The sequence below is a fragment of the Propithecus coquereli genome, unplaced genomic scaffold (genome assembly GCF_000956105.1).
Source record: "Propithecus coquereli isolate 6110/MARCELLA unplaced genomic scaffold, Pcoq_1.0 Scaffold81, whole genome shotgun sequence".
Taxonomy (NCBI): domain Eukaryota; kingdom Metazoa; phylum Chordata; class Mammalia; order Primates; family Indriidae; genus Propithecus; species Propithecus coquereli.
The window spans coordinates 7,278,690-7,300,788 of NW_012154285.1; the positions used below are offsets into that span (position 1 = coordinate 7,278,690).

Here is a 22,099-nt window from a genome sequence, read left to right on the forward strand (position 1 = left end):
TGTTTATGCAATAAGATATCCTTGTTCTCAGGGCATGTATGTTCAAGCATTTAGGAGTAAAGGGACAATAAATCTGCAACGTGAACTCAAATGGTTCAGGAATAAAAATACTCATAAAATGTACACCGAGCAAGAATAGAGGCAAATGTGATTAAAATATTCTGGGTGAAGGGTCTAAGAAAGTTCTTTGTACCCATATTGCAAATTTTCTCAGCATTGCAAATTATTTCAAAACAAAGTGTTTTTAAAAAGCAACAAATAAAAAGCACAGGCTTTGGAATCAGGCAACATGTTGGAGTTAGAAGCCAGCCAGACAACTTGCTAGCTGTGTGTCCTTGGGTAAATGTCCCCACCTCTCTGAACCTCCATGTTAGCATCTGAAAAAGGAGCCTTAAGACCCGTGCCCAGCCTGCCTGCCTCTCGGTGTTCCAGTCAAAGTTGGATAAGGGCGGGGAAGTCCCTTAACGGTCAGGTTCATTAGTCAAGGTTCTCCAGAGCACTAGAACCAATAGGATATGTATATATTTATTCTGAGAGGTTTCTTTTTAAGAAATTGGCTTATGTGCTTGTGGAAGCTGGCAAGTCCAAAATCCGCAGGGTGGAGACCCAGGGAAGAGTCACTGCTACACCTTGAGGCTGGAGGCAGTCTGCAGACAGAATCCCCTCTTTTGGGACAAAGGTCAGTCTTTTTCCTATTAAAACCTTCAACTGATTAGATGAGGCCCACCCACATTATAGATGGTAATTTGCTTTACTCAAAGTCTACTGATTTAAATGTTAATCTCCTCTAAAAAAAGAAAAAATACCTTCACTAAAAGATTTATAATAATGTTTGATCAAATATCTAAGCACCTTGGCTCCACCAAGTTGACGCCTAAAATTAACCATCCCGTCAGGGAAGGACCCCAGTCCCCCTCACGGCTTAGGGATTTTTATTGCTGGGCCACAGCAGCCGACTAGGAGCCCTGTGAGTCTCACGTTTGCAGCTCCGGGCGCAGCAGTGGCATGTCTGTCTCCCTCCCGGGCCTGTTTTCTGCCCTTGCTGGGCTAAGTGTCTCATGAGGCCCTGCAGCTGTCCCCTTGTGTGCTGAGGAACCCCACACACAGAGGTTCCTGCCCCCTGACCACTCGGGGGCCTGTGTTTCCCCAGAGGCAGAACGGAAACCTGAGCCCAGCTCAGTCCCTGCCTTGCTGTGTGTCCGTGGGCAAGTCAGTGCCCTCTCTGGATCTCTTTCTCCTCTCTGCTGCCATCCCTGAGTCTGAGCTCCCTGGCCACTGAGAACAGGAAGAAAGGGACAGAGCCTTGAAAGATGACCCCTGCCCCTCTGCCTCTGTGTTTGTCACCCTGTGCTAAGCACTTTGTAGATATTATTGGATCCTCACGTGAACCCTTTGACAGAGGTACCATGTATTCCCCAGTCTACAGATGGGGAAATTGAGGCACAAAGAGGGCAGGTGATGTGCTCAAGGACAGAGGTCCAGCATATGCGAAGCCCTCACAGTGGGGCTCTAGATGTTGCGTGTTTAACCTCGAGTCCTGGGGAGCCGCTGAGAGGCTGGCCATCTCAGCCGCAGGGGCAGGCAGGGCAGGGCTTCTGAACTTGAGTTTTGGTTTCCGGGCTCTGGGTGCAGGAATTAGCAAGCCCGCTGCAGGGGCGGGGCAAAGACCTCTAGATTTCAATTTCACTTCCTGGGCTTCGGCGGCAGAGGGAGACCTTCCGTCTCGGGCGCTGCCATTAGCTGTCGTCCCGGCAGCCAGGAGGGAGCAATGGGAAACCAGGAGTCCCAGTTATTTTCAGTGCCTGCTCAGAAGCTGGATAATTTTATCCGGGACTATGTGATGCCCAATGAAGAGTGTCAGGAACGCATTGACTGCATCGTGGACGTCATCTGTGACATCCTGCAGAGCACGGAGCACTTCCCTGCGGTGCAGGGAGTAGCCAAAGTGAGTCCGGGGCTGGGGTCAGGGTTCTGAGAGCCAGGAGATTCCACGGGCCTGAGCCCCTTCGATGCGCCAGGCCCACACCTGGGCTGGGATATGTTGTAGAGGCCCAGGCTTCGGGGCAGTCTCTTCCCCTGAGTGGTTGTATGACGCTGGGCAGGCCGCTTAACCTCTCTGTGCCTCAGTCTCTGAATCTGTAAAATGGGGAGAGACCGAGTTCCCACTTCAAAGAATCAGAAGGCTTAAGCATAAAATGTTCTTAGCACAGGGCCTGACACCTAGTTAGTGCTCAAGGTGTTAGCTGCTATTAATCATCATTATTATTTCTATCTTCCCCGTAGTACAAAGGAGTAAACTGAGGCTGAAGGACCTTGGTCGCACTATCCAGCATCGCTCTGTGGTTTCTCAGCAGCGAGGAGGGGTGGCTCTCCCCTGTCAGAAATGTTTGGTGCTATGGTCACAAATCCCAGGACTGAGGTTGAAGATTCTGGACCTTTGGGGAGGAAGGGGAGCCAGGAATGTACCAGGACCCTAGGATGGGGGTGCAGGGGGCGAGGGTCCTGATGTCCCAACACCACCTGCTTACCCTCCAGCGCTGCCAACGTCCCCTTCTCTGCAGTCGCAACGCTGTCTGGCCTCTGCCTTTACACACCCCCTCTAGCCCTGCAGCAAAGAAATCTAGACACGTGGCCTCCCTGCCCTGGCCCTGGTGAGGAAACTGAGGCAAGTTCAGTAATTTAATAGTTGGTGTCAGAGCTGGGATTTAAGCTCGGGTAACCTGCGTAAGGCAGGCATGTTTAACCACTAAGCCATCCTGCTCCTAAATACTGTGAACATCTTTTCCTCGTTGAAGTAAAATATATACAAAGAAAAGTGCACACACCTAAGTGTGCAGTTTGACGAGCGCCCTGTGTAACCCAAACCCAGATAAAGAAATAAAACATTCCCAGTCCCCCAAGAGCCCTAGGCCCCCTATCTGGGAGGCCCCCCAACCCCAGGTAGCCAGTCTCCTCATTTCCGATAGTGTAGACTAGTTTTGCTTGTTGTTTAACTTTAGGTAAATGTAGGGTGAACAGTCAACCCAGTTTGCCCAGGAGTGAGGTGTTTCCTGGGAGGTGGGCCTCTCAGCGCTAAAACTGGGGACGTGAAGCATGATGGGTTGGTCACCCTTTGTAAATGGCGGCACGTGCTGCGGGTGCTTTCACGTGTGGTTTCTTTGACCCGTCAGGTTTATGAAACGAATGTTGTTGCAGGCAGTTGTTTACCATTTTCATTGTTGTGTAGTATTCCGTTGTGTGACTATACCACATTTGTCCATTCTATTGTTTCCTATTGAAACGTGATAATTGTACATATTTATGAGGTACCTGTGACATTTTGAAACATGGATACAGAGTGTATTGATCAAATTGGTGCAATTAGGGTATCCAGCGCCTCAAACATTTATTGTCTCTTTGTGTTGGGAACATTTCAGGTCTTCTCTTCTAGCTATTTTGAAATACACACTAAATTATCATTAACTATAGTCACCCTCCTGTGCCATCAAACACTGGAACTTACTCCTTCTGTCTAACTATACGTGTGTACCCATTAACCAACCTCCCTTCATCCCCCCACCACCCTTCCCAGCCTGTGGTAACTAACGGTCTACTCTCCACCTCCATGAGATCAACTTGTTTAGTTCCCACATGTAAGTGAGAACATGTGATATTTGTCTTTCTGTGCCTGGCTAATTTCACTTAACATAATGACCTCTAGTTCCATCTATGTTACTGCAAACGACAGGATTTCATTCTCTTTACAGCTGAATAGTATTCCATCGTGTATATATACCACACTCTTTGCCCATTCTTCTGTTGGCGGGCACAGCTAACATCATACCAAATGGGGAAAAGCCAAAAGCTTTTCCTCTAAGAACCAAAATAAGACAAGGATGCCCACTTTTACCACTCTTATTTGACATCGTACTCAAAGTCCCAGCCAGAGCAATCAGGGAACAGAAAGAAATAATAAGCATCTATGCCTTCAGCCATCTCTTCTACTTCTGGAACTCCCAAAGTTCAAATATGTGGTCATGTTATGATAACCCAAATGTCACGTAGATTTCTTCTTTCTTGTTTTTTTGTTGGTTTTTTTTTTTTTTTTTTTTTGGTCTGACTGGGTTATTTCAAAAGATCTGTCTTCAAGTTCAGAAATTCTTTCTTCTGCTAGATCTAGTCTATCGTTGAAGCTCTTGGTTGTGTTTTTTATTTTATTCATTGAATTCTTCAGTTCCAGGATTTCTGCTTGGTTGTTTCTTATGGTATCTATGTCTCTTGAATTTCTCATTCGCATCATGGATCGTTTTCCTGATTTCTTTGTATTGTTTATCTGTGTCCTCCTGTATCCCACTGAGTTTATTTTGAATTTTTCAGGCATTTCATAGATTTCCTTTTTGGGGGATCTGTTACTGGAGAATTATTATGCTCCTTTGGAGGTTTCCTTGCTTTCTTGTGTTTCTTGTGTCCTTACGTAGGTATGTGTACATCTTGTGTAACAGTCAGTTCTTCCAGTTTTATGGATTGGCTTTTGCAGGGGAAGACTTTTTCCTGTAGATGTATCTGTAGTATTGGCTGAGTAGGGTGCTTTGGCTTTGATTCCGGGTGGGCACAGTAGTGTAATGTCTGTATGGTTTCCTAAGCTGTAATCAGCATCCACGGTGTCTGTGAGTTCCTCAGTGGCTTCGGCTGCAGTTGTTAGCGGAGGTTGTGACAAGGCTTTGCTGGGGATGTAAACATGAGGTGGGCCAGTCCTCAGGCAACAGTGGTGGTAGCAGTAAGCCAGGCATGCCAGTCCTCAGGCCCCCAGGCGGCATACTTGGGCATTGGTGGTGGTGGGTCCAGGTGGGCCAGGCCTAGGGCCTCAAGGTGGTGTGCTTGGATGCCAGCAGTGGTAGCAGAGGGCTGGGCAGGCAGGCCCTTGGGCCTCTAGGTGGTGTGCATGGCATCAGTAGTGCCAGTAGCAGCAGCAGGCCGACTACCCGGCCCTCAAGCAGTGCACGTGGGCCTCAGCAGTGACGGACTGGGCAGGCTGGTCTCCAGGTCCTCAAGAGGCACATGCAGGCACCAGAGGCAGGTGGGGTACACCTGTCCTGAGGCCCCTGGATGGCACATGCATGCTCTGGTGGTGGCAGGCAGGGCAGGTCAATCTCCAGGCCCCGGACAACATGCATGGGTGCTGGCAGCAGGTGGAGTGAGCCCATCCTCAGGCCCCAGGACGGTGTGCTCAGCACCGGTGGTAGAGGATGGGGTGGGTCTGTCACGTTCTGTTGTCGATGGCCATTTGATTTGCCTTCAGTTTGGGGCCCGTATGAAAAGTGCTGCTATGCACATCCCAATCAGGTCTTTGGGAGGACAAATGGATGCCTGCCGCTCAACTTTTTAAGACCATGGTGACATTTTTGGCTTTCACTCGAGTTGAGAAATACTACTGCGGGGGCTCCCCACGACCCCTGAGAGGCCAGAGTCTCACATCTGCTTCTCTGTCGTTGGCAGGGTGGATCCTACGGCCGGAAAACAGTCTTGAGAGGCAGCTCTGATGGCACCCTCGTCCTCTTCCTCAGTCGCTTCAAACAATTCGAGGATCAGAGGAAAAACCAACAAGAAATCCTCGAAAGAATCGGGGATCTCCTGGAGTACCACGTGCACAAAAAGGGGCTGGACGACTGGGTCGAGGTCCAGTGTGGCCGGGTCGTTATCCAGGTGTCTGGAGGAACGCAAAGAATCTCCTTCAAGGTGCTACCTGCCTTCAACGCTCTGGGTGGGTGCTCCTGGGTGTGTGTGCGGTGGGGTGGGGAGCGTCCAGGGGGAAGAAAAGCCAAAGAAGGGGGTGCCAGACAGCCCTGTAGGTCTTCTAGGCTGTGAGCGGTACAGATGCCACTGCTGCTTTCTGAAATGGGAGACCTTTCTCAGAAGAGAAAAATCCCTCCTGCTCTGGGCTTATACTCTTCTCTGGAACTTTTCCCCTCTCCTTGTAATTGACTTTGGAGGAAATGTCCTAGATTCTAGAATCTAAAGCAGAGCTTTTCAAACTGAATGAATGAATCACCCGAAACCCTATTAAAACGCGGGTTCTGAATCAGGAGGTCTGGGTCAGGGCCTGGGATTCCAGTTTCTAACCAGCTCCACAGTGATGATGCTGGGCCACAGACCACACTCGAGACTTTAGACTGGAGCCAGTATTGCTTTCTAGAAAGAGGATGAGGCACACATCTAGGAAAACACCAGCTGGAGCAAGTGTTTGAAGTCTGCCTTCCTACCAGCTCAGCGTCAAAGAAACAACTTCCATGGACGACTGTCTACCACAGTTTGGGGGGTGACTCAAACCCCGCTGCTATCTCCCCAAGACCTGCCCAGGAACCTCCTGTCTCAGCAAACATTCCTGCAGAGCTTTGCCTGTCCCCTAAGCCGGGGTTCTATCCCTGGCTCCCCCATCTTCTCACCCACAGCCCACCACTAAATCCTGCCCGTTCTGCCCAATTTGCTCTTCGATCTGCTTCATTTCTCTCCCTTCCGCGCTGCTGCTCCCCTCGCCAAGGCCACCGTCAGGGCTGGCCTAGACATGGCAGTGGCCTCCTAATTTTCTCCCTGCCTCTCTCTCCCTCCACACTGATCTGGCTGCTCTTCCCAAGTGTGATTTTGTCACACATTCTGTACGAAACCCTCTTACAGTTTTTCTTCCCATTTAGGATAAGGAGCAAACTCCTCAGCAGGACAGGCCTTTGACAATCCGCTGGCCCTGGCTTACTCACCTCTCTGGCCGTACCACTCACCACCAACTAACTGTCTGTGCTGCAACTACTCTGACCTTCACTGAGCTCCTGAAACTCACCGTGCTCACTCAGCTCGAGACTTTGGCCCATGCTGTTCCTTTGCCTGGAACATTCTTCCCCCAACCTTTATATATATATAACCTTTATATATATATAAAAAACTCCAGCTCTTCATTTAAGTTCTCTGGATTGGTGGATCCAACCCAGATCCACCTCCTACATGCTCCAATTGTGCTTTCTGGATCATGATGGAAAAAATTTGTTTAGTTTTATCCTCTCCTAGACCGTAAGCTCTGTGAAGACAGGTACCGTGAGTGTCTTGTTCTTCTCCAGTCTCTAGCACAATATTCGTTAACCAATAATAGTTGTTGGATAGACGGATGGACGGCCGGATGGATCATGATGGAAAAACGGATGAAAGGAAATTGCATGGACGGATGGATGTGGATGAATGAATGGATAAATGGACGGAGAAATGGACGGTTCATTGGATGTATGGGTGGGTGGGTAGGTGTGGATGATGGATGGATAGATGGAATAGATGGATGGTCCACTGGATGCATGGGGGGGTGGGTGGATGGATAAGACTCAGCATAGTTTCAAGCACAGGTACACGTATCATCGCAAGCTTAAAGAATTCCAGAGCCGAAATTCAACCCCTCATTAAAGAGTGGGGAAACAGAAAGAAAGGGATGTGCCCAGGGCCACACAGCCAATTACTCTCAAAACTAGAACAAAAGCCCAAGTCTTCTGAGTCCCAGCCCAGGGTGCCTTCCACCATATAGTTTTAAGGAATGCCTGGGTTACAAGGGGCCTTGAAAAATTAGCACAACCATCATCTGATAAGGTGGAGACATCTCCACATCCTGATGACTCACTTGCACAGAAGGGTGTCCTGGTTCGGAGGAAAAGGCACCAGTTTGGGAGCTTGGCAACCCTGAGTTCTCATCCAGGTCCCGCTGCTTGCGTGCGCCTGCCAACTGTGCAGTCAGACTGGAAACAGCCAGCTGTCAGGGCCATTGGGGCGCTCAGGGTTGGGCCTCAAACAAGGATCGTAGTCCAGGTAAGGAGACACGCGTGGCTCAGAATTCTTACGGGAAATCCCGTGTACTGGCCTCTTGTTCAAGGAGGCCAGCGCGCCCTCTACTGGGTTCGCCCAGCATGCAAGGATGGTGTGAGGAGACCTGAGCTCTTCCTCGCATGCGTTACCCAGGAGCCGCCACTAGATGGTGGTAGAGCTGCATGTTGCACCCTGAGATCCTTTTTCTGCGAGGAAAGGTAAGGGTTGCTTTCCGAGAAGAGCGACCTACAGGGGAATTTGCAAATTGCTTTTTTTTAAAAAAATAAACATTAGCCTAATTAATCTGGCTTATTGTTTACACCAGGTCCAGGCAGGCTCCCTTCAACCCTGCGTCTCTTTCCACTGCTGTGTGCCACCTGCTTAGACGCAAAGCAGGAAGGTACCTGTTCACTCCGCTTGCGGGTGTTTCCTCATCTGTAAATCCGAAGTGGCAGTCGCGCTCACCACATTAGCGTTCTGTGGGGCTTGTATGTTTCACTGCACAGAAAAGGCTTAATCGAAGTGCTTATTGAGAGTAAGCACTCAACACGTGTTAGCTATATTATTATCAATAGGTGGAGGATGGAATGTTCCACCTCCCCTCGTGCCAAGTGCCTGAACCGCGTCTAGGGAGTCAATAAGCAACAAGCTGGATGCTTTCTCCTGGCTGTTTTTCAATGTGCTTATAAACAATGGAGTTCAGCTAGCAAGGATGGAACCCACTGCTCAAACTGGCCTCCATCCCCAGGCCTCCGGGGCCCTGCTGTTGCCTTGCCTGCCTCTCAAAGTCCGGGTACCCTGACCCTCTAAATAGAATATTCACTGGATAAACTCAATAGCAGATTATATTGTATGTGATACATAAACTTTGTTGTTTTTTTTTTCAGCCACATGTTTGCCAATTTTGCAAACACCAACAATTTTTCAAAGAACCCAGCCTTTCCCTACCAATTTGGAGCATCCCCTTTTTCAGTTATAGTTGAGTTTCTCATCCCTCTATTTGGTTCTGCTGATCTTGTCTTGGGTCAGCCCCGTACTGTTTTCATTATAGTCATTTTAGGCTGCATTTGATTCTCTAGTGGGCCAAGCCACCCTTCCCCGTTACCTTTCATGTAAACACACCGAGTCCTCTTACAGATTACGCAGCGGACATGTGCTATGAAATCACAAAGGCCCTTCATCGTTGAGCAACCCTGACTCTGAGACGAGGTTACGTAAATACCAAAATTCTTGTTTTTCTTTCACATCAGGCTTCCTGGAGGACCCCAACCCCTGGATCTATCGCGATCTCAAAAGATCCTTGGATAAGGCACAAGCCGGCCCCGGTGAGTTCGCAGTCTGCTTCACAGAACTCCAGGAGAAGTTTTTTAACAACCGTCCCAGACAGCTGAAGAATTTGATCCTCTTGGTAAAGTACTGGCACCAACAGGTAATTTTCCAACTGTGTATGTATCGTTATCATTCATTTCCTTTTTATCGAGATAATTTACATCAGTAAAGTGCAGCAATCTTAAGTATACACTCAATGCATTTTTCTACATCCTTCTCAGCAACACTCGAGTCAACATAGGGAACATCTCCTGCACCCCAGGATGTGCCTCAAGCCCATTGTACCCCAGTAATATCCCCAAACAAACCCCTATTCCAATACTCGCCACCACAAATTAGTTTTGCTTGTTTTTAAATGGTATAAATGGAACCATACTGTCCCTGCTTTATGTCTGCCTTTTTTTGCTCGACATTGTGTCTGAGAGATTCATTCATGCTGTCGCATGTAGGAGTTTTCATTGTCTTGTAGTATTGCATTGTATTAATACACCACACATTTATCCACTCTCCCGCTGAGGGATGTCTGGGTCAACTCCACACTGGGGCTATTATGAATTAGGTTACTATGGATATTCTCCCACAAGTCTTTTTGTACATTTAAGCACTCATTTCTCTTGGGTAAATATGCAGTAGTAGAATTGCTGGGTTATACAGTACATGTACATGAATGTTATGTGTGCATGTATACATAAATATATAGACTATATATGTGGGTCATTTATTTGTTTGTTTGTTTAACTGTAGCAAATATTGCCAAATAGTTTGCCAAAACGGTTGTACCAAATTACACTTTCATCAACCAAGTATGAGCTCCAGTTGCTCCGCATCCTTGCCAACACTTGGTATTGTCGTTCCACTGAATTTTAGACATTCTGGTGAGGGTCAGTGACCTCTTAGAGATTTCTGGTTTCTTGATTTCAGCCCCCCGACATGGGAGGTGCTGCATCCCAGACGAGCTGCTGCTCTTTCTTTTCCCACAGTGCCAGAAAACAATGGAACATTGGCCCGTGCTGAGTCCGTACGCTCTGGAGCTGCTTACGGTGTATGCCTGGGAGCAGGGGTGTGGAAAAGAAAACTTTGATATAGCTGAAGGCGTCAGAACCGTTCTGAAGCTGATCAAGTGCCAGGAGCAACTGTGCATCTATTGGACGATCAACTACAACTTTGACGATGAGACCGTCGGGAACATCCTGCTGAACCAGCTCCAATTGGAGAGGTGCTCAGCGCCCCGCAGCCACACCCCTATACCTCTGTGTCTGCACGCGGGACTGTTCCCTTTTAAAATGAGGCCTCAGCCCTGGCCTGTCCAGCTAGAGATGTGCCAAAAGAATGGCAGCCACTGGCCAGGCGTGATGGCTCATGCTTATAATCCCAGCACTTTGTGAGGCTGAGACGGGAAGATCACTTGAGGCCAGGAGTTTGAGCCTAGCCTGGGCAACATAGTGAGACCCCATCTCTACAAAAAATCTAAAAATTAGCTGGGTATAGCGGCACGCATCTGCAGTCCCAGTTACTCGGAAGGCTGGGGTGAGAGGATCACCTGAGCCCAGGAGGCTGCAGTGAGCTATGATCAGGCCACTGCACTCCAGACTGGGCAACAGAGTGAGGCCCTGTCTCTAAAAAAAATAAAATAAAAATAAAAACAGAATGGGAGCCACTGCCATGAATGGCCTGGTGGAGAATTCTGTCCCGGCCAATGCTTTGTATGTTTCAAACCATGGTCATATTTTGTCCCAAAAACAAACACTGGAGGGGTTCTTCCCCTTCTAGAGGGAAGGAGCTCAGAGAGAAAAGGGAGTTGTCAGAAGAGGAGACCACTTTGTTGTTTTATTAATGGAATCTCTCTGTAAAGCAGAACACACAGGGCCCGAGGGGCTAGATGTTGTAGACAAAGCCCCTTAGCACCTTGGAGGGACCCCAGGAATCAGAACTCCAGTGACCAGATTCCCCACTCGAGCCCTTTTTCCCCAAAACTGACTTCTTCTCCCACAAGCAGCTGAACTGACTTTTTTTTTCATCTAACGGAACCCACAGGCCAGTGATCGTGGATCCAACCGACCCAACCAATGACGTGAGCAGAGGGAAGAGCTGCTGGCAGGCGCTGAAACGAAACGCTCAGGTCTGGCTCACGTCTCCCAGCCTGGACAGCCAGTTGCCTGCATCGTCTTGGAACGTCCCGGTGAGAGGGTTTTCCAGCCACAGCTTGTTCCGCGCCGGGAGGAGGGTCCTCCCGACACCCAGACCAAGTCCTATCCCAGAGCACCACGTATGAGTTTCCTGTGACTGCTGCGACAAAGTACCGCAAATGGGGTGGCTTTAAACAACAGAAATTTATTCTCTCACCGTTCTGGTTGTTAGAAGTTCAAAATCAAGGTGTCGTCTGGGCTGTGCTCTCTCTCTCTGAAAGCTCCTAGGGAAGAACCCTTCCATGCCTCTTCCAGCTTCCGTGGCTGCCAGCAGTCCTTGGCTTGTGGCCGCATCACTCCGATCTCTGCTCCCATTGTCTCGTGGCCACCTCCCTGCGTGTCTTCATGTCATCGTCCCTCTGTGTGTGTGACTCAGCGTCTCTCTCCACTTCTTATGGGAACGACAGTCATATTGGATTAAGGTCCACCCTAATGACCTCATTTTAACCTGACTGTATCTGTAAAGACTCTATTTCCAAATACGGTCCCATTCGCAGGTACCGAGGCATCTTTTAGGGGGGACGCAATTGAACCCGCAGCACATCGTTAGGGGCAATGACCGTGAAGCCCAAAAGGGAACAAAGAGAGAGGGGAGACAGACGAGAGAGTTCACTTAATTCTTGCAGAAGAGAAAGCAGGCGAGCGGGTGGGGAGAGATGACAGGGAGCAGCGGAACCCGAGAGAACTGGCGCGGCCAGACCTGCGATGCCGGCGCGGCCTCCGAGCGCAGTCAGGCAGGTGCAGGGGCAGGAGGGGGGCGGGGCAGAAACGGGGGGCCCAATTAAAGGACCAGCTGTGAAACAGGTGCAGGGTTTCCCCCTCCCGACCCCGAAAGGAGAAGTAAACCCGTCAACGCAGAATTCCCCGCACGCTCAGAGCGCCAGGCAAGGGCGGCCAGCTCTCCTGGGAACCCCAGTGGGCACAGCTGTATCATTGGAGGCCAGATGGGCCAACCAACTTCCACGTTTCACAGACAGGGGACTCATTCATATCCTAATTATGGGAGGCGGGATCTACATTTTCCATTTGCACAGAAATTTGAGCGCTAACTGAGCAAAAATCTGGGATGTAAATGAATTTACCAGACTCTTGGGGCCCTGGAGGTGAAGGAGTCTGTGAACGGGGAAGTTTCCTAATTGGGTCTAGAAGGATCGTGATGCTCTGGGCCACCTCTGGGCCCCCCACCCCTGCTTTCGCTGGAGTCCTGCCCTTCCTGGCTCGCTCTGGTTTTCCCGGCTTCCTCAGAGAGCTTTTTCCAAAACATTAATATTTCCCCCATTTTATTCTGCAAAGCTTTCAAACATATTTTAAAAAGTTACAAGAATGATTCAATAGGCTGGGCGCGGTGGCTCACGCCTGTAATCCCAGCACTCTGGGAGGCCGAGGCGGGCGGATTGTTTGAGCTCAGGAGTTCGAGACCAGCCTGAGCAAGAGCAAGATCCCCGCATCTACTAAAATTAGAAAGAAATTAATCGGACAACTAAAAAAAACATATAGAAAAAATTGGCCGGGCATGGTGGCGCATGCCTGTGGTCCCAGCTACGCGGCTGAGGCAGTAGGATCACTTGAGCCCAGGAGTTTGAGGTTGCTGTGAGCTAGGCTGACACCACGGCACTCACTCTAGCCCGGGCAACAGAGTGAGACTCTGTCTCAAAAAAAAAAAAAAAAAAAATGATTCAATAAACTCCCGTGTGCCCTTCACGCAGATGCACGAATGTGTAACATTTTACCAGCTTTGCAGTGTTACACACCATGTGTGTGTGTGTGTGTGTGTGTGTGTGAGACCTTTACTGTCGTCATGATTCCTGTTGCTGCGGTTGCTGTTTGTACTGTCATCCCTTCACCCCTAAATGCTTTCATACGGATCTCTGAGAATAAGGACATGCCCCTCACCAACCACCACGCCATGGTCAAATTCAGGAGATTTAGGGTTCCTATATTTTTGATTTTCGGCCTCCGGAACTGTGAGAGGATGAATTTCTGCTGCGTTAAGCCACCCAGGTGTGGTAACTTACCATGGCAGCGTTTGGAAAGTAATGCACCTGGGCGGTGAGCTTAAGAAAGGCTCACACAACCTTTACAAAATCAGTGACTGCGACCCTCAGAAACCTGCCCACTGAAAGGGGAAAACAAAGCAAAAAGGTGCTGCTCATTAGTGGTGATGCCACAGCTAGAAGTGGAAACCAGAGAGCAGCTTGGAGTTAGGGACACGACCCGCCTGTCAGAAGAAGGATCCAGATCTCTCCTAGGGACGAAGGAGGGACAACTAGACGAGTTTTGATTCTGGGGGATCTGGGGCACCACCCTAAACTCTCAGGTATGTTCTTGGGACATGTCAGTGCAAGGAGCCAGGACGGGGAAGGTGCCGAGGATTGCAGAGCAGGAGGGAGGGGCTGGGCAGAGGGCCCAGAACGGGCAGGAAAGAGAAGCTCAAGCTCAGCCTGCAGGGGCCACTCACGCCTGCGGTCTCCTGCCTGTCCGCAGCCAGCACCGCTCTTCGCGACCCCGGGCCATCTTCTAGACAAGTTCATCCGGGACTTTCTCCAGCCCGACCAATGCTTCCTAGATCAGATCGAGACAGCCCTTGACATCATCTGCAAGTTCCTTACAGAACGTTGCTTTCAACGGACACCTGCCAAGATCCAGATCGTCAGGGTGAGTGCTGCCGCTTCCCTCACGGGTAGACCTGGAGGGGAGAAGTGGGCATCGTAGCTGTCCAGGGCCCGTCTACCTTCAGAAACTTCAGGAAGGGAAGCTGGGGAGGTCAGGGCACCAGGGCACTGGTTTTCAGTGGGGCTCTGCCTGTGCCGTCAACAGCACGCCTTGGTCCTGCATTTGTTTCCTAGGGGGCTGCCGGCAACCCTTCGTGCTCTCGGGCTTGGGGACCTCTCACTCCGATCTCTGCCTCTGTCTTCACGTCACCTTCTCCTCTGTGTGTCCTCTCTTCTCTCCTAAAGACACTTGTCTTTGGATTCAGAGCCTGCCCAATCCAGAATGATCTCATCTCCAGATCCTTAACTTATTTACATCTGCAAAGACCCTTTTTGCAAATAAAGTCACATCCACAAGATCCCAGAGGACATGTCTTCTGGGGGGGGGCCACCGTTCAACCCACCACAGGTGCTAAGCTCGGTATGCAGTAAACCAGAGAGGGATCTTCTTCTCGTGTAGATGACCAGGGACCAATTTGCCTCACCGGCTGAGCTGGAGATTCAGAGCATTGAGTTGTTCCTGTCCCTGCCATGGGCTGACACACTTCCCTCTGTTGGTCATATGACCAGATAAAACTGTGCCCACGGTCACAAGAAGCGAGGGAGGAAAACGTTAATGTATGTGCATAAACATCTGCAGTGACGCAGAAACAGACCTGCGTGCATGCCTCGCTGAGAGTGTCTGGGAAACCGCACCGATACCCACTGAGCCATGAGTGAACCATCTCACTGAGGTTCGTCAGCTGAAAACAAGACTGAGTTTGTGACCAATGTCAGAACCATTGAAGCATGCCTTTTCTCTTCTCCTTCCTGAGACCCAATTAACATGATAGTTAATAAAGAAGAAAAAGGCCAGGGGCGGTGGCTCATGCCTATAATCCCAGCACCTTGCAAGGCCCAGGCAGGAGGATCATTTAAGGCCAGGAGTTCAAAACCAGCCTGGGCAACATAGCAAGACCCTCGTCTCTACAAAAAAAAAAATTTTAATTAGCTGGGTATCGTGGTGTACACCTGTAGTCTCAGCTGCTTGGGAGGCTGAGGCAGGAGGATCACTTGAGCCCAGGAGTTCAAGGATGCAGTGAGCTATGATCGTGCCTGGGCAACAGAGCAAGACCCTGTCTATCAAATTAATTAATAAAGAAGAAAAGGTATATGACACATCAAAGAAGAAAACAGGAAGAGAGCCATCAGCAGATAAGAAATTTCTTTCTATCTTCCTGGAGTTGGATGAAGGTTTCTCCACTAAGGTGGAGAGGGAGGTGCCACCTAGGGATTGTGAGCAAGGGGCCACAGCCGGGGAGGGGCCACTGAAACCCAGCTTTCAAAGACAGGGTGCATGAATGAAGTGGGCTGCAACAGGGGTGACTTGAGGATGTGCATGCAGCAAATAGAGTACACCCTTCCTCGCCTCCCAACCCCGTGTGCCAGGCACTTACTAACCATGGATAAAATAAACATTTCTCGACAGACACTAAATGAAGGAGGAGGAAAGGAGGAGGGAGGAAGGGGAGAAGCCTATACAGCAGAGACATAAGTAGCCCACAAAGCCTAAATAGTTACTGTTGGCCCTTTACAGAAAGTTTGCTGACCCTCGTACTTCTGAATATTCACCCAGTGGTCCCCAGACTGTAGATCATTGATCAATCAAGGAACAGATGAGAACGTTCACCATAATAATTGCATTCAGCTTGATTTCTTTCAGGTCACAAGAATCCAAATAAAACTAATTGTTTCTATAGGAGAAATCTTTAGGGAATTGATCTGAGAAGCAGGTAACTTATAACTTATAGCCCATCGGTTTTTTATATGTGAAGGGCAGGAGAATAGTTGCCTTTGGAACCATCGTATCTATCAGTTTGTAAAATGAAACACTCTGCCTTAGACTCAGCCCTCACTGGACCCTAACACAGAACCTGGCCTTGGCGACCTCATTGATTAGCCCAACTGGTGCCAGCCCATGGGCGCAAGGACCTCTCGGTCTGGGCAATGCTACAGCTCAACTTTCCTTTCTTCCCTAGGGAGGATCAACCGCCAAAGGCACAGCTCTGAAGACCGGCTCTGATGCCACACTCGTCGTGTTCCATGACTCGATTAAAAGTTATGCCTCCCAAGGAAGCGAAGGCAGCAAAATCGTCAAGGAAATTCAGAAACAGCTGGAAGCCTGTGAACAGGAGAAGGAGTTTGAAGTCACGTTTGAGATCTCAGTACGGAAGGCTCCCAGGGCACTGAGCTTCTCTCTAAAATCCAAAGTGCTCAACGAAAGCATCGACTTTGATGTGCTACCTGCCTTTAATGCACTGGGTAAGATGCCCCAGCCCTTGGGTCCTACAGGAGGAAGATTCTGGATTCTGGAAGTGATGGGGGTGGGGTGGAGAGAAAGCCATGTGACTTAGTAGCCAGGTATGAAAACATACGCCACTCATGGTCCGGGACTCCCAGCAGGTGGCATTAATAATGGCAGTAAGACCTCACACCTGTGTGTGAGTTCATTCCTATTTCTCATTTGCATATCCCAAGGACTACCATCTTATACTCCCGCACATCATCCATATATCTGTCAAATAATGGGGTACACAGGAGTTCCATATACATTTGTAGATAAAATGCCTCAAATACAGTGAAGGAAATCAAAGAGCAAAATGTGGGAGGAATTCTAAGGCAAAAACACAGGAAATCTGGATGTTTGGTTTCAATCTTGGGCAAAAATCTCCTTTAGAAATTCAATTCATGGGTGACAGGTCCATAATAGGATATTAAAAGAAATCAAGGCTATTTCAGGCATTTTCCAAGTCAAAGTCATGAACACTCTAGTACCTGCCCTCTGCATAGCACTTAGTGTCTCTCAAAAAGGGAACAACAGTATAGAATGGGAGGTGGGCAAATTTTTTTTTGGTGAAAGGAAAGATAGGAAAAATTTTCAGCTTCGAAGACCATATAGTATCTGTTGCAACTACTCAGCCTTGCCGTGGTTGCATGAAAGCAGCCATACATGATACATTAACAAATGGACATGGCTGTGTTCCAATAAAACTTTATTTACAAAATCAAGCACTGGGCCAGATTTAGCCCAAGAGCCATAGTCTGCAAACTCCAGAGCAGTGCTGTCCAAAATGTCTTTCCGTGATAATGAAAATGTTCTGTGTTCTATATCTACCGAGAGCTTGCCATGTGGCCAGTGCAACTGAGGAACTAAATTTTCATTTTATTTCCTTTTAATTAACTTGAATGCAAATGGCCACATTGGCTGGTGGCTCCTATGTTGGGCAGTTCAGGTCTAGATAATACTTTCATAGTACTCCCTGTACTCATGGAGATCATACAATTTTTTTAAAATCTCGTTTCTCTAGAGATGCCCCCTGTATCTTAGACATCAGTGATGTAAATACACTGATACCTTTCAAAATAATTTCCCAGAATTAAGTTATGGTTGTCAAAAATGTTTTGAAATCTGTTACTTACTATACATATTAAGGCATGACGTCAATATCTCCCTCATGCTAGGTCAATCGAGCTCCGGCTCCACACCCAGCCCCAAGGTTTATGCTGAGCTCATTCAGATGTATAAATCCCCAGACATCCCGGGGGGAGAGTTTTCTACCAGTTTCACGGTGCTACAGCGAAACTTCATTGGCTCCCAGCCCACCAAACTGCGGAATTTAATTCGCCTGGTGAAGCACTGGTACACACAGGTACGACAGCCCTTGTTCTGATCATCGGGTTATTGTTTTTACCAGCAAGCCGTGACCATCACGCCAGCCCTTAGCAAGTGTCCCGTTGCCCACCCTCTCCCATGCTGAGAGCTGAGCCACTTGTTTAGGGAATCTGCCCTCTCCTTAAACCCTAGGTATCTTTGTGGGGTTCCCATCACTAACCCCATTAGTTTGGGTGAGGTGTAGAGCACCCCCTGCCATTAAAGTTGCTGCCTGTGGTTCATTTTGCCTTCATGCTGGCCAGAGAATTCTGCAGGAATCCAAGTTACCCCGCCGACAGAGGTGGACGAATGTCACGATTTACATGCCTGCAAGTGGCCAGTGTGGCTTATCTGCTGCCCGGTGCCTGCGCCGTCACCTGGAAGGCAGGCTGAAGCTACAAGCAGGGCTGGGGCCACATTTCCTCGTTGGCGAGCCTCCGCGCATTGTGGTCAACTGTCTCGCACACGAGGCAGTTTCTGAGGGTCTTCCTGGTGGCCAACATCGGACACGGTGCCGGCCCTTCCTGAGTCATCCCCTTTCTCGGTCCAGCTCCCTGAAGCCTGAGGCTGAGCTCCGTGGTTTTCATCTGGAAAGTAAGAGAGGTGGTGTGGTGTGTCTGCTCAGAGGGCTCAGCGCTATGGTGTGACCTTGAGTGGGTCATTCACTTCCCCAAGCCTCGTGTCCTCATCTACGATGGAGATCCTGATGCCTGCCCGGCAGGGCTGTTGGAAGGATTAGGAAGGACGCAGGGGAAATGCCCAGACCCACAGTTGGCACGCAACGGGCTTCTAGCAAACCGTAGCTGTAGTATTGTCCTAGAATGGAATGTATGGCCAAAAGCACGACAAAGTGTGCTGTGCATGCTGCTCACCTGCTGCCAGGTGAGCTCCTGTAAACCTACACCGTTTAGACCTGCAGAGCGCCAGCCCGCCAGCATGGCGCGGTGACTCGGCTGTCGTGCTGTGGCCCCTGCGCTGTGCGACTCTCGCCGAGCTCCTTGCACTACTCTGCCTCCCTAGTTCATCTCATGTTCCCACTCTTCCCCCAGTGCGAAAGGAAACTGAAGCCTAAGGGGTCTTTGCCCCCAAAGTACGCCCTGGAGCTGCTCACCGTGCACGCCTGGGAGCACGGGAGCAAGACCCTGGACTTCGACACCGCGGCGGGTTTCCGGACGGTCCTGGAGTTGGTCACGCAGTATCGGCAGCTCTGCATCTTCTGGATCGTCAATTACAACTTTGAGGATAAGAGAGTGGAGAAGTTCCTCCTGACCCAGATCCAGAAAACCAGGTGCCCGCACCCCAGCCCCAAACTCATCTTAACCTAATTCCCATCATCGCCATTTCAGTGCCCTGCGCTCTCCTCCCCTGGGGCGCTCATTCGTTTCCTCACGTGAATCGGGAGAGTGCTGGTCCCCAGGGGTAAAATCCTAGGGAAGAAGGAGGAAATATTGTCCAGGAGGAACAGGGGAGGAAGGACGGGGAGGCACCGGGTGCTGGAGTGCCTTTCCTCTTTCTGTGTTGGAAAGAAACGTGAATTTGTTAGCAGGTCTGACAGGCGATCACGTTGGAAATACGTCCCTGAGAGTTAATGCTGTCATTCACGGCAGCTGCCATCCCTGATTTATCCTGCGGGGATTGTGTTAGATTAGGGTTTATCTACCCTTTCGGCCTTCAAGAATAGTAAAGAATCACGATGTGTTCACTCAGGGCCACCAGCAGGGGACAGAAACAATGGAAACCAGGGGACAGGAAAGAGAGAAAACAAAATAGCATTGAACAAGAATAGAGAAGACAGAACAAGACACCTGGGTTGTCTACTAAGGATCGTGGCCTGCCTGGCAACATTGTATCTGATTAAATTACACATCATGTTTCCATTGACCTAGCACCCAGGAGATAGTTACATTGTGCCTTCGTGTGTATAGTAATCAACAGCTTTTGAAACATTTTTGACACATATAAATTAATTCTAGGGAAATACATTGAGCCACGTTGGTATACTTGAATTACCATCTTCTAAGCTGTAAGAACACATTGCCCTATTGCTGGAAGTAGGATGGGTCCCATATTCTGAAGTCACTGGTTTTGGAATTCTCTACTGCCTTCTAACCCCCTCCCTTAGGCCCGTGATCTTGGACCCAGCCGAACCTACTGGCGACGTGGGAGGAGGGGACCGTTGGTGTTGGCATCTTCTGGCAAAAGAAGCGAAGGAATGGTCGTCCTCTCTCTGCTTCAAGGATGAGACGGGAAACCCAGTCCAGCCATGGAAGGTGCCAGTAACAGTCATCTAAAGGAGGGGTCATCTGGAGATAGCCCTGTAACCAGCTTGAATAGAAGAACTTCTCCTGCTATAGCAACTTGGAATCGATTCAACCACGAATAATAGAAAACCCAACTCACAGGAGCTTAACAGTTGGTTCCCCCACCCCCAATTACAAGTAGCCCTGAGTCAGGACACCCGGGACTCGTGCACTGGAGGATGCTGAACAGCCACTAGGCTCCGCCCACTGCATGTCAGCACCGCCACCCCCCCCCACACACACACAGTGTAACAACCAAAAATGTCAGCGGAGTGTTCCCTGGGGGTCACAGCTCTTTCTGGCTTTGGCTTTTGGCTCCACCCTCTTCAGTTGCTGATTTTAGCACTTTATGGCCCTGAAAATAGCCAGTGAACCTCCAGATGGCAGATTTGCCATCCAGGCGGGAAGAACAGAAAGGGGAAAGGTACCCAAAGGTCAAGAACAGGGATGTTAATGGAAGCTTCATCCATCAAATCTTACATTTCGTTGCCCAGAACTGTCATGTGGCTTCCTGTCACTCGAAGGTGGCTACCGAGAAGGGGGGTGAAGACACCCCAAGGGAGTCAGTCACCCAAGGGAGTCTGCCATACCTCTCCAGAGTCCCCCCTCTTGGCCCCTGGCCAAGATATACCTGATGCCTCCTGCCAGTTACACTTGGCTCTCCCCACCACTTCTTCCTTTAGAGCAGGACTCCTCAACCTTGGCACTATTGATGTTTTGGGTCAGATAATCATTTGTTTAGGGGACGTCCTGTGCATTGTGGGACGTTGAACAGCATCCCTGGCCTCTACCCACTGTGTGCTGCCCAGTTGTAACAATTAAAAATATCTCAAGGGCGGACGCAGTGGCTCACACCTGTAATCCCAGCACTTTGGGAGGCCGAGGCAGGAGGATCACCTGAGGTCAGAAGTTAGAGACCAGCCTGGACAGCAAGACCCAGTCTCTATAAAAAAATTTTTTTAATTAGCTGGGCATGGTGGTGTGCACCTGTAGTCCCAGCTTCTAGGGAGGCTGAGGCAGGAGGATCGCTTGAACCCAGGAGTTTGAGGTTGCAGTGAGCTATGATGACGCCATGGCACTCCAGCCTGGGTGACAGAGTGAGACTCTAAAAAAAGAAGAAAAAAATGTTGAGACATATGTCCTCTGGGCAGTAAAACCTTCCCCATCTGAGAGCCCTTGCTGGAGAGAAACCCCCCACCCCACCCCAGGGTCAGCTCTAGCTACTAAGATCTGTACCATCAATAAGGGCCAAAAGCTTGTCTCTGGCAATAGTTACCTTCCTGGATACAGTCCCCTCTTTTTTTTACCTGACTCTTTTAACCAATGCTTGTACCTGCCTAGGAAACATCGTCCTCCCACAGATATGTCTTTCTCTCTAGACAGCGCAGACACCGGGAAGTTGGGGAGCTGGGGTGCATGCTGCTGTCAGTGAGAGGCTCTGAGTCTCAAATCATAGAATGCTGGAATAATAATGCTAGAAGAAAATTCTAGGGGTCATCTGGCAATTGTGCTTAAAGAATCTGTTCACTGAGTGAAAGAGCCCCCCGGATCCATTCTCCCCTTGATGTTCTCTGCCACCTCTTCCCCCGCTTCTTGGACTCCTCTTGGAACCAAGATGGCGACGTCCTTCACGAAGCCTTGCCCTGCTGAGCTACCAGTCTGCGAGGCACCTGCCTTTAAAGATAGTTGCTCTTATCCAGCTTTCTGTGCACCGTATTTCTGTCAACCTGTATTTTTGCAATTAGCTTCTCCTTTGTCCTTCATGTCTTAAAAAGGAATCTCTGTGTCTCCAAAGCGAAGCCTTCACTTGCCCTGAGGTTCCCATAACTCAATGACCTTTGTCTCAGAATCTTCCAACTCATCCACCTCCCATCTCTCTCCTCCGTACACAAAACCCTTCCCGCCCCTGCCGGCCCAGAGGTCTCCTAACCTTTCATTAGACCTTCCAAGCCCCTAAGGCTTGAGTCTCACTGATGCCTTGTCTGTATGAGCCTGATGTCTTTTCCTTCTGAGCCTGCCTTTGTCCCCCCACCCAGGTGTAACTTCTTGCCAAATCAAAAGGCTTCTTGC

At 49.5% G+C, this 22,099-nt stretch overlaps 1 protein-coding gene across 1 annotated transcript; it reads left to right on the forward strand.

The window, feature by feature from the left end:
- The first annotated feature begins 1,762 nt into the window (after positions 1–1,762).
- Positions 1,763–21,491, forward strand: OAS2 (2'-5'-oligoadenylate synthetase 2, 69/71kDa). Its single transcript, XM_012663432.1, has 11 exons — positions 1,763–1,945; positions 5,476–5,740; positions 9,063–9,241; positions 10,122–10,357; positions 11,176–11,320; positions 13,812–13,982; positions 16,057–16,339; positions 17,540–17,727; positions 18,779–19,017; positions 19,852–20,005; positions 21,409–21,491. The coding sequence occupies exons 1-11, from the start codon at positions 1,769–1,771 to the stop codon at positions 21,469–21,471; spliced, it is 2,100 nt and encodes a 699-aa protein (XP_012518886.1). The 5' UTR covers positions 1,763–1,768; the 3' UTR covers positions 21,472–21,491.
- The last annotated feature ends 608 nt before the right edge of the window (positions 21,492–22,099 follow it).